This window comes from Pelophylax lessonae, assembly GCF_965119305.1.
Source record: "Pelophylax lessonae genome assembly, chromosome: 9".
Lineage (NCBI taxonomy): Eukaryota > Metazoa > Chordata > Amphibia > Anura > Ranidae > Pelophylax > Pelophylax lessonae.
Genome location: NC_138776.1, coordinates 251,809,792 through 251,822,662, shown reverse-complemented (window position 1 = coordinate 251,822,662; position 12,871 = coordinate 251,809,792). Strand labels below are relative to the sequence as shown.

The window sequence follows — 12,871 nt, the reverse complement described above, 5'->3', positions numbered from 1 at the left end:
CAGAGTTTAGGGGCGTGCTGCCCAACAGGGTTCACGGGCGTGCTGCCCAACCGAGTCCATCTGGGGATTTTAGAGGCTCCTGCCTAGCTTTATGTGCTCCAAGTTCCTCCTGTTCCATTCTACATAATTTACAATTGAGCTGGTATGATGGGAGCCCCGAATAATGGGCAAAACAGTGTACAGACCAAGAAACAATGGGTGTCTCTCATAATGGGTACACAAGGTGTGTAAACTCAGGAACTCAATGCAGGAATGGTAAGAACCCCAAATAATGGGCACAGCAGGTGTGCAGACACAGGAACTCAGCAGAGGGATGGTTGGGACCCCTCATAATGGGCACAGCAGGTGTATAGACCTAATAACTCAGCACAGGGATGGTGGGAACCCCTCATAATGGGCACAGACCTAAAGACTCAGCATAGGGATGGTGAGGAACCCTCATAATGGGCACAGTAGGCGTGCAGACCCTGGAACTTCGCACAGGGATGGTGGAAATCCCTCATAATGGGCACAGTAGGCGTGCAGACCCTGGAACTCAGCACAGGGATGGTGGGAACCCCTGATATTAACCAAATCAAGTGTATAGACCTAAAAACTAAGCTTGGGGATGGTGGAAACCCCTCAGAACAGGTACAGCAGGTGTGCAATCCTGGGAACTTAGCACAGGGGTAATGAGAACCCCTCATAATGGGCACATCAGGTGTGCAGACCCGGGAACTCAGTACAGGGATGGGGGGAACCCCTCATAATGGGCACAGCGGGTGTACAGACCCAGGAACTCAGCACAGAGATGGGGGGAACCCCTCATAATGGGCACAGCAGGTGTACAGACCCGGGAACCCAGCACAGAGATGGGGGAACCCCTCATAATGGGCACAGTAGGTGTACAGACCCAGGAACCCCTCATAATGGGCACAGCAGGTGTACAGACCCAGGAACTCAGCACAGGGATGGGGGGAACCCCTCATAATGGGCACAGCGGGTGTACAGACCCGGGAACCCAGCACAGAGATGGGGGAACCCCTCATAATGGGCACAGCAGGTGTACAGACCCAGGAACCCCTCATAATGGGCACAGCAGGTGTACAGACCCAGGAACTCAGCACAGAGATGGGGGGAACCCCTCATAATGGGCACAGCTGATGTACAGACCCGGGAACTCAGCACAGGGATGGTGGGAACCCCTCATAATGGGCACAGCGGGTGTACAGACCCAGGAACCCCTCATAATGGGCACAGCGGGTGTACAGACCCAGGAACCCCTCATAATGGGCACAGCGGGTGTACAGACCCGGGAACCCCTCATAATGGGCACAGCGGGTGTACAGACCCGGGAACCCCTTATAATGGGTACAGCAGGTGTACAGACCCGGGAACTTTGCACAGGGATGGTGGGAACTCCTCATAATGGGCACAGCGGGTGTACAGACCCAGGAACCCCTCATAATGGGCACAGTGGGTGTACAGACCCGGGAACCCCTCATAATGGGCACAGCGGGTGTACAGACCCAGGAACCCTTCATAATGGGCACAGCGGGTGTACAGACCCAGGAACTCAGCACAGAGATGGGGGGAACCCCTCATAATGGGCACAGCTGATGTACAGACCCGGGAACTCAGCACAGGGATGGTGGGAACCCCTCATAATGGGCACAGCGGGTGTACAGACCCAGGAACCCCTCATAATGGGCACAGCGGGTGTACAGACCCGGGAACCCCTCATAATGGGTACAGCAGGTGTACAGACCCGGGAACTTTGCACAGGGATGGTGGGAACTCCTCATAATGGGCACAGCGGGTGTACAGACCCAGGAACCCCTCATAATGGGCACAGTGGGTGTACAGACCCGGGAACCCCTCATAATGGGCACAGCGGGTGTACAGACCCAGGAACTTTGCACAGGGATGGTGGAAACCCCTGATATTAACCAAATCAAGTGTATAGACCTAGAAACAAAGCTTGGGGATGGTGGGAACCCCTCATAACAGGTACAGCAGGTGTGCAATCCTGGGAACTTAGCACAGGGATGGTGGGAACCCCTCATAATGGTCACAGAAGGTGTACAGACCCGGGAACTGAGCATAGGGATGGTTGGAACCCCTCATAACGGGTACAGCAGGTGTGCAATCCTGGGAAATCAGCACAGGGATGGTTGGGTACAGTGTAGACCTCGGACCTCTGTACAGAGATAGTGGGAACATCTCATACTGTGCATTGCAGATGTGCAGACCCAGGAATTCAAACAAGGGATGATGGGAACCCCTCATCATGGGCACCACAGGTGTATTGACCTCAGACCTCTGTACGGAGATAGTGGTAACCCTTCATTCATTTTGCATGGGCTCAAATCACACCACATAGGTATCGGTTTAGGTATTGGAGCATTTGCAATGCTCGATATCGGTGCAACCCCTCATAACGGGCACAGCGAGTGTACAGACCCGGGAACCCCTCATAACGGGCACAGCAGGTGTACAGACCCGGGAACCCCTCATAACGGGCACAGCGAGTGTACAGACCCGGGAACCCCTCATAACGGGCACAGCGGGTGTACAGACCCGGGAACCCCTCATAACGGGCACAGCGGGTGTACAGACCCGGGAACCCCTCATAACGGGCACAGCGGGTGTACAGACCCGGGAACCCCTCATAACGGGCACAGCGGGTGTACAGACCCGGGAACTCAGCACAGGGATCCCCCCAGCAGAGTCCCCAAGAGACCATCAGGGGGGTCCAACTCTCCAGCATCCAGCAAACACTGAAATATCAGATTTGGATGGATCGGTCCCTTCTGAATGAAGAGAAGTCAGGTTTTACCAAACACAAATAAAATAGAACTAAGTGACGTACAGTTTAGCATGTCCCCCGTCCAGGGATTACGTACCCCGGTTGTATCCCCCCCAAAGCCCGGAGAACTTCCAGTGTTTGTTTCCCTCGATGGCTCCTCACCGTCCTCTCTTTCAGCTTGTTGTCTCTGGATGGTCTAACACAAAATGGCCGCAGAGGAGGGGGAGAGGGGGGCGGGGCAGTGACCTCACAGCAGCAAGGATGCCTCCTTTAAGGCAGACTGGTGGATTAACCCTTTAATCCCTGGACCTATTGTTCACATGTACATGCCAATCTCTCAAATTCTAAGAAGGTTTTACTGTGCTACGCACTGATTCAGTTGGAGGAGTTTTTGATTATTTTAGGGCCCAATCACACCTGAAATTGTGCATCTATTGCGAGTTTTTTTACGCACATGTGCATGCATTTGATGCACATTTAAATGCATTTGACGCACATTTTTTTTTCCTTTGAGGTCATTTACTTCTTTTCATGTGCACTGCGATGCACTGTGGTGCGTTTGTGCGCATTTACATGCATTTTTGCACGGTGGAAAAATGCAGATCGCTGTCCTTTTTTTTTTCCACTGCATTGCACTGTATTGGTGTGAACTATGCCCATAGGAGTACCTGGAGTCTGGACTGTCCATGCAGCGGGAATGCAGCTATAAATGAGGGGACCATTCACATTATTTATTTATTTAAGGTAATAATATAGCGCTGTCAATTTATGCAGCCCTTTACATATACATTGCACATTCACATCAGTCCCTGCCCTCAAGGAGCTTACAATCTAAGGTCCTTAACTCACATTCATACATACATAGTAAGGCCAATTTTATACAGGATCCAATTAACCTACCAGCATGTCTTTGGAGTGGGGGAGGAAACCGGAGTACCCGGAGGAAACCCATGCAGGCACAGGGAGAACATGCAAACTCCAGGCAGGTAGTGTCATGATTGGGATTCGAACCCGCGACCCTCTTGCTGCTAGGTGAAAGTGCTAACCACTACACCACTGTGCCGCCCATTACATTTGTAGCACTGCCCCCTAGAGGACTGCTGAGAATTACACTTTCTGGATTCCCCTGGGTTTCCCTTAGCAACTGATAGCAGATAAACAGCATTGAAAGTTCTTGGCTCAGTCAATATTCAATCCAGGGGATGTTGGTTGTTGTGGTTGTATTTAGAACTGGGATGGGAGAAGGGATGAGTGGGATACTCCAACTAGTAACCATGCACAATCTTGAGGACAACTGATTGTAGAATGCGGCAAGGCCGCTGCTTCACCCTGCCACTGAAGTGAAGATATTTAACCGCTTGCCGACCGCTGCACGACTATTTACGTCGGCAGTCAGCCCCTCACAGGCAAAGCGACGTAGGGCCACATCGCTAGCCTGTGAGGGTCTAGCGGGAGAAAGGCAGGCGGCTAATGTAAACAAGCCACCTGTCATTCTCCCCTGTGTAAGAATGGAGATCATACAGTTCTACTATGTAGGACCGTTGATCACTGTTCTTACACCTCAAGCCACAGCCAATCACAGTTAGAATCACGCCCCTAGGGACACACATAACCCCTCCCTCCCCCTTCCCTGCCGGTGTCATTTTTACAGTAACAGTGCATATGTATAGCACTGATTACTGTAGTAATGTCACTGGTACCCCCAAAACTGTCAAAAATGTCAGTCAAGGGTCCGATCTGTCCGCCGCAATGTCGCAGTCCCGCAAAAAAAAAATCGCAGATCGCCGCCATTACGCGTTAAAAAAAAAAAAACAACAAAAATTACAAAAAAACGCAATAACTTTTGCGCAAACCAATCAAAATACGCTTTTTGCGATTTTTTTGTTTACCAAACATATGGTAAAAAAAAAAAATTGGCCCAAAATGTTAAAAAATTCTGATTTTTACTTTTTTTTGGGGGGGGGGGAATTTCATATAAAAAAATGTGAAAAATATTGTTATTTTTGCAAAATTGAAGCTCTTTTTTTGTTTATAGCGCAAAAAGTAAAAATCGCACAGGTGATCAAATACCACCAAAAGAAAGCTCTGTTTGTGGGGAAAAAAAAGGACGTCAAATTCGTTTAGGTGCAGTGTCACACAACCGCGCAATTGTCCGTTAAAGTCACGCAGTGCCGAATCGCAAAATAGGCCCTGGTCAGGAAGGGGGTAAAATCTTCCGGGGCTTAAGTGGTTAAATGTTCCCACTTGAATATTCTCTTCAAGGTTAATAACTTGGCACCGCCTTTACTCTCACTGCCTGTGTGCTGTCACCCGTCCGCTTACTCCATGGACTGGAGTGGTCCCCTTCCTGGCAGACCCCTGGGCAGGTTTCTCTGTACTCACGGCCACTGTTTTTCCAGAGTCACTGTTGCCTCCACCTCCACACTCAGCTTCCACTGGACTTCTGTGTTCAGCCACACTTTCTGGTTCACCAGGCCGACTGCCCGTGACCACCTTCCACAGCTTCAGAAGAGGGGACAGCCGTCACCCTCCTTCTGGGACTTGGCTTCCCGCCCAAAGACCCGCTGCCACATGTGTCCTTGGCTTTTATAAGGTATCCCAGGATGCACCACTTTCCTGTGCCAACCCACAAAAGCCTGTGTGTCACTGGCTGGGTTTCCTCCACTGTCCAACAGGCCTCCCTATTGGATACAGTGGGGACACTCCCTCAGCCCAGATGAATCACACATGGACACATGTAACAGGCCTAACTAGAAATCCTGATCCCTGATAAGCAGACAGAGCAACTATGTTTTACCTGCTACTCCCCTGATAAGCAGAGCAAACCACACTCCCTACCTAGCACCTATCTAGGAGGGTGCTACACAATGTATGTATTGGGATGCACTTTTCATGCCTTGCATTTTTTTTTTTCCTTCTTTGCCTTCGATTTGCCCTGCAACATTACATTTGTACGCGTTAGTACGCATTTGCCTAGGTTCGCACTGAGGTTGGAAATCGTGCGAGTTCAGCTGACCATTTCAAGCCGGCATTTCAGTCCGACTTCGGGGGCGATTTGACTGACATCTGTGCGGGTTCCTGCGCAGATGTCTATTGAAATGGCCCCCCAAAGTCGCCAAAAGTAGTGCAGAAACTACTTTTGGGAAATGGTGCTGCGCCGCAAAGTCGGCGTCGCACCGATCCGGACGGTGCTATTGTCGGCAGTGGGCTCCAATTTGGTATTCGATTTGACGTGTCAAATCGGCTCAATGTGAACATGGGCTATAAATGTGTTGGGCAGAGGCATAACTAGAACCTTCAGGGCCCCGGTGCAAGAAACCATGAAGAGCCCCCCGGACCCCTGGCCGGGGCCCCACCCTTCAAACTTGGAGCTTTTTCTACTGATCCTGGGGCCCTTTACTCTCGTTGTGGGACCCTTTCACAAGTTCTGCAGTGGGCCCCCTTACTGCCATCTTGGGGCCTCCGCCACGTTGGTGGAATGCCAGGGCCCGGTCGCAAGTGTGACCTTTGCGATCCTGGAAGTTCACCCACTGGAGTCAGTAGTTTTTATTTTTTGGTATTTTGATTGTATTATTTTTTATCATTTTATTTTATTTTTACACAATGTCACTGACTATGACTCTGTCCATTCAAAAAAGGAAGGTGCTGGTAAATTACATATTTACCGACCCCTTCCTGGTTCTCCATTGTGACACATCCCCTGCAGCAGCTGGCAGGAGAGGGGAGGGAGCACAGTGTGGGGGGGTCCAGGGGAGCACACAGGGGCCCAGAGACAGCAGAACACAAGTGAACTGGATAGGAGGAGTGGCGGGGACAGCATACAGAGGAACCAATCTCCTCAATTTTCCTCCTGCAGCTACAGGAGTAAAAAGGAGGACAGTGATTTCTCTACATGCTGCCCCCCTCCTATCCAGGTGTACAGGGGAGCCGCACAGGCCCCCTGAAGCATGGGGCCCGGTTGCAATTGCAACCCCTGCAACCCCTGTAGTTACGCCCCTGGTGTTGGGATTAAAAAAAGTAGTGTATGCTGTTCTTTTTTTAGCGCTTTGCAAATTCAACGCAATGCAAAGTGATAATGTAAACTGCATTCATAGGGAACCGTTATTTTCTGGTTGCCATGCGTTGGAAATGCATTCACAAATGCGCCCTACCTCATCTGATGTGAATGAACCCTTGTTCTCACCATTATTATTATTATACAGCACAGGAGTCAAAAACAAGGCCCACTGGCTGAATCGGACCCACTGGGCCTTGTCATGTGGCCCTTGATTCCAGCTTTGCAGCTGGAACATGGCAGAGCTCCATTCGGCCAACTTTGGCTCTCTGCTCCCTCTCCCCGCCATCAGCCAACCCAGTTTGATTGAATTTGCATGCGTTTATGGTGTGTTATGATGCCTTTATGTGCAAAATAAGAAAATTAGGCATGCTGTGCTTTTTCAAATGCACAAAAAGCACCACAGTGGGCAAATGGAAAAATGTGTCTGCACATAGCCCAGACCCCCAGCATGCATGCTTACCTCGTATGCTCCTTCACTGCCTCCCTACAGTGTTACTGGAGCAGGGCTTTCAGGTGTGACCCAAAAATGTCACGTTGGTGGGTGACATTACTTTATCTCAGTGGTCTCCAAACTCCAGCCATTATTCCTGCCACTGACACCAATAATGGGGCACTATTCCTGCCACTGACACCAATAATGGGGCACTATTCCTGCCACTGACACCAACAATGGGGCACTATTCCTGCCACTGACACCAATAATGGGGCACTATTCCTGCCACTGACACCAATAATGGGGCACTATTCCTGCCACTGACACCAATGATGGGGCACTATTCCTGCCACTGACACCAATAATGGGGCACTATTCCTTCCACTGACACCAATAATGGGGCACTATTCCTGCCACTGACACCAATAATGGGGCACTATTCCTGCCACTGACACCAACAATGGGGCACTATTCCTGCCACTGACACCAACAATGGGGCACTATTCCTGCCACTGACACCAACAATGGGGCACTATTCCTGCCACTGACACCAATAATGGGGCACTATTCCTGCCACTGACACCAATAATGGGGCACTATTTCTGCCACTGACACCAACAATGGGGCACTATTCTTGCCACTGACACCAATAATGGGGCACTATATCTCCCACTGACACCAACAATAATGCATAATTCCTTACACTGTCAACAGAAAGGGGCACTATATCCCCCCCTAATACCAAAGATTGTCCATTTTTCCTACCACTGGGCACAGTCCCCCCCCCCCCCCCCCCCCAAAGTCTAAAGGACAGTAAACTGGCCCTTTTAGAGAACTGCGAGACCCACTGAATTATTCCCCTGTTTAAGCTTCAATGCCAGTCCACCCTGGAGCATAGACAGGCAAGGGTGCTGCAGGAGGGAGGTGAAGGAGGAGCATAGCCAGGTAACTATACATGGCTACAGGGCCATCTTTAATATTGATTGGACCCTGGGCAAACATTTTCTTGGGGCCCCCGTGCAATTTGGCTCTCCACCTTCTCTGAGACATACAATAGCCTAGCGCATTATCCCCAATAAGGCTTTATTAGTAGAAAGTGGCTACTCACATACAAGTAAAGCCCTCTGAGGAAGAGGCGAAGCCTCAAAACGCATCAGCAATCATTCGCCAAGGACAGTGGACATTGACATAGACTGCTCCTGATGTTTTAATTTTTTATATGCTGGTTTTTACCATTGTTTGTGAGTAGTCACTTTTTACTTTCTACTAATAAAGCCTTTATTGAGGATAATGCGCTAGGCCGGTGCGACCTCTTTTTGTCTGTTTGCAGTACTGAAGGACCACAACCTGATTAAAGCCCCGTACACACGCACAGATTGTTGGCCCACTGATCGGCCGTCTTTTGTCCAGTGTTGTTTGTTGGTTGAAATGTGCTCTAGACTTGCACTGGACTTTTGTTGGCCAACAAAAACCAACTTCAGAAGTGATGTCATGTGATGGTTGACTTTCCCTGTGTTTTTTCTTCTCTGAGCATGCCCAGTCTTGCTCATCTGATTTTTGTCTGCCGAAATCTGTATTGACTGAGGAACAATCGGCCGTTCTTTGTTGGCCAACAAAAATTTTATAGCCTGCACACCAGATTTTTTTCGGCCGAAAATTTGCAGTTGGTTGTCGGAAGCATCATACTAACAAGCCTACAATCGGCAGATCAGACGTTGGCCGACAATTTATGGCCAACAATCTGTGCGTGTGTACGGGGCTTTAGTCCTTCCAGGGGTTCAACAACTTAGAACCAAGGCAGGTCCCATAAGGAACAGCTGTCTGAGCCTCCAAGTTTAGCTTCCCTATTCTGTTAATCAAAGGTAACTTTATTTGTTAAGGCCCCCCAGTATATTCTGTAGTCCTAACTCTACATTTTGAGAGCCTCCCCAGTGGAAGCACATCCATTATAATGATTAGACAGAGGGCAGTGAGCCTGGAGGTAGCCCACCCCTTCTTAAAAGGCACAGCGGCGCACTGGACACCCAGCATATAGCACAGTGGCAGCAAAAGTGTCCAGTGCATCTCATCACCAATATTTCAACAGTACAAACAAATGGCCACAGCCCTCACCTATACCTGGCCTTGGCAGCAAAAAGCACATGGAAGGTCATCGCTTGCAAAACCAAAGAAATTCCAAGCTCAACATACCGACCAATCAGCAACCAACCAAATTGTCTTGTCTAACAATATGCATTAAAAACAGGTGTTTAGTTTGCAGCAAAGAGCTTTTGGTGATGTCCGTCTTCTGGCATAATTTCGTTTATTAGCTTAATTCTTTTAAAGCGAAACTAAACCCTCTTATTTTCAGCCAAGGAAGCTGCCATCTTGGCCTCGGTTTGATTTTCAACTGCAATAATACACATGATGTAATCAGTTATGGCACCAGCCATTTGATGGTTTGACAGTCTGGTTGAGAGCGCAAGCAAATGGGTGTCTGGTTGAGAGGGCAACCAATGTGAGAGTACCATTCAATGCACGTTAAATTGATGGGTTTAGTTCCACTTTAACTAACGTTTAAAGCTTAGTTCCGGCCGCAAAATCGTTATTTTAGATTTTGTGGCATCCGCTTCCTTATTGTACCCTGAAAAAGAATTGGATATTCCTGAATTTTTTTTTTTTTACTTGCCTTGTTTCAGCAGAAAATATACTCACCTTTCCTTCCACTTCCTCCCTGTGCGGCAGCGGCCCGCGCCGTCACTTCCTGTCCCGCAATGCGTCCTGGGAGCTCTTACTGATCACTCCCAGGAGGCAATGGGCAGTGACGTAGGCGGTCGGCCGCTCCTCTCATCGCGTTATTTCCAAACAGAAAATGACGCGATGAGAGGCGGAGCACAGCGCGGACGCGCCAGCCTATTGCCAGAACTTTCCTTTGTACTGGGTATGCGCGAGATTTCGCGCTGCATTGATTGGCCCCCCTCCATCTACAACCAGGAAGCAGGGCATATTTGTGCACACTGCGGCTTCGGGGGACCATGGAAAAGATGGCGGCGCTCTGCAAAAATTTTATAAAGTAAGATTTTAGTATTGCCAATCTATTATTTACATGTATAAAATCGGATTAGCGAATGTAAGAAGGGCGGTGGATCACTGTTTGGGAGGTATTTAAAAAAAAAAAAAACGAATCTGTGGCCAGAACTCCGCTTTAAAGCGGAACTAAACCCTCTTATCATTTTCAGCCAAGGAAGCTGCCATCTTGGCCTCGGTTTGATTTTCAACTGCAATAATGCGCATGATGTGATCAGTTATGAGTCTGACACCAGCCATTTGATGGTTTGACAGTCTGGTTGGGAGCAAATGTGTGTCTGGTTGAACACACAACCAATGTGCACATTAAATTGATGGGTTTAGTTCCACTTTAACTAAAAAATTGGTGGTGGTGGTGGGGGGGGGTCCATGTTTCCAGCAATGATACTGGCATAGTGACACTATGTGGTTACCTTTTCCTCTCCATGACCACACTCATACAGCACAGCGGCATCCCCTGCATCTGTAGTACTTGTATTGTAGTACTGTAGTACCTGTAGTCAGATTCGATGGTGACATTCCTACTGGGTCTGGCCGGGGGCCGAGACCGAAAAAGCCCGTGGTGTACGTGCCCCTGGGGTGGCAGCCCAGGGGTGCCTCAATTCTCACCGGTGAGGGGCAGCTCACCTGAGTTTTTTTGGCACCTTGGTCACTGCACCATCACACTTTTTCCTCACCTGCCTCTTGGGACGGGCCTTTTGGCCAGCACCAGAGGAATTTTTTATTCCTGGCCGGGGGGCCTGTCAAGGTCTCGCACTTTGGCACTACCCAGCACTTCTCCACTTCCCCTTTCCTCACTCTTTTTCTTTGTTGTGTGTTCACGTTTGTCCCTTTTTTTTGTTGTTGATCACTGCACGACAAGTATGGCGTAGGTCCTCGGGCCTGCCCTGAACGTCTTGGGAGGGGGTGGATACGGCCTTCTGGCTGAGTTTGCCCTGTCTCATTGGGTCTCCCTTCGGAGGAGCCCCACCAAGTACTTGGGGTGGGCTGTTTCAGCAGTCCCCCTGGAGAACGGGGTCTGCCTGGCTTCGGCTGGGCAGGCCATAGTGAGTACCTCAGTCCCCGCCAGGAGTCTTGCGCCCCGGGGGATCAGGGTCAGGGCCCTTCCTCTTCGGAGGAGGGCTATGTGTACGCCTTGTGCACTTTTTGTGTGTCTCACGTTTGCGTGTGTGCACTTTTTTTATGCACCGGGTGTAAGTCTTTTGAGTGTGTTTCACACACCACAGGCTTTAAAAAAAAAAATCCTTCATCTGTTGGAAACATCTGCAAACAAGCACTACTATTGTAACCATCAAACCTACAGTCCAAGTATTTTATTTGCTCTTATCATTGATGAATGTGTGACAACCCTCTGTTACATGTGACCTTCGAGTTTTATCATTTTCATTTTTTTACCAAAAAAAAAAAAAAGGAGGAAGAAGAGCTATCCATCATTCTTTATTGCTCTCCCTAGGGACTTGCCTGATACAGGCAGAATGATAAGTTATTACACTGTAGTATACAGTATATACAATATACATCTCATTATACTTTTACATCTTGCTATGCAGAGATAAAATACAACTCCAATGGCCATTTCCCTTGCCAATTACTTTTTTCACCCACATACCCACTTCCATCTCTGTATTCTTAACATTACAAACATATATGGGTTTCACATAGCCATCAGATTGCTGTTCAGATGACAGGTATCAAAATACATGGAAGCACAAAAATTCCACTAGAATCTTCTTGCAGGTTCTTGGCCAAAAAGGTAGAAAAAATTCCCCTTTATTGCTTCTCAAGCACATGTTTTTTCTGATGGGTAACGAGATGCACCTTCTGCGTGAAACGTTTCCCACATTCAGAACATGAAAAAGGCTTTTCCCCGGTGTGTGTTCTGTGATGTCGGACCAGATCGGGTTTATTTGCAAAGCTCTTCCCACATTTGGAACATGAATATGGTTTCTCTCCCGTGTGAATCCTCCGATGTGCTATGAATCTTGATTTGTGAAGATAATCTTTCCCGCACTCCAGACAATAATAGGGCATCTCCCCTTTGTGAGTCTTCTCATGTTGGTGCAGGACGGAGATGTCGGGGAAGACTTTTCTGCATAGAGGACAGGTGTGAGGAGGTCTGCCGTTTTCGACAGACAGAACAGCTTCACCTTCTCTACTATCCGCACGATGAGGAATGGGATAGGAGTGATCAGAAAAGCTTGTCCCATGTGTAGGAGGATCAGGCAATAGATGTGAACTGTGAAGTGTTGGATTTGAATAGGGGGCCACGGGATTCTCATCTGAAGAATCATCTGTGACCTCATCTGTTTCACCATTGGGAAGGCTAGCGGAATTTGTCTCCATATTGTATTTTTCACCTGGAGAAAAAAAATGGGTAGAAAAAGAATTATTACCATCAGAGAAGTTCTCAAAAAAATGCAGAGGCAAGAAGTATACAAGAAAAAAAAACGACGAAAATGAAAGTCAGTGCTTGTATAAATATAATGTTGATCAATAGCACACAAAGGACCAATATATGTAGTCCTCA

General features: G+C 48.6%; 3 protein-coding genes across 3 annotated transcripts in view; all 3 read right to left on the bottom strand.

Annotated features, from left to right (window-relative positions):
* LOC309564368 (uncharacterized protein) overlaps positions 1-12,871 on the bottom strand; it is a 770,106-nt gene that overhangs the window by 744,006 nt on the left and 13,229 nt on the right. The window lies entirely within an intron of this gene.
* Positions 1-12,871, bottom strand: part of LOC309562836 (uncharacterized protein) — a 141,599-nt gene that overhangs the window by 123,121 nt on the left and 5,607 nt on the right. The window lies entirely within an intron of this gene.
* LOC309563379 (uncharacterized protein) overlaps positions 11,769-12,871 on the bottom strand; it is a gene marked incomplete at its 5' end in the record, with an annotated part of 7,002 nt that continues 5,899 nt past the window's right edge. The window contains one exon of the mRNA XM_082267773.1: positions 11,769-12,701. Within this exon, the coding sequence (XP_082123899.1) occupies positions 12,115-12,701 (587 nt within the window). The 3' untranslated portion in view covers positions 11,769-12,114. The remainder of the gene's footprint in view (positions 12,702-12,871) is intronic.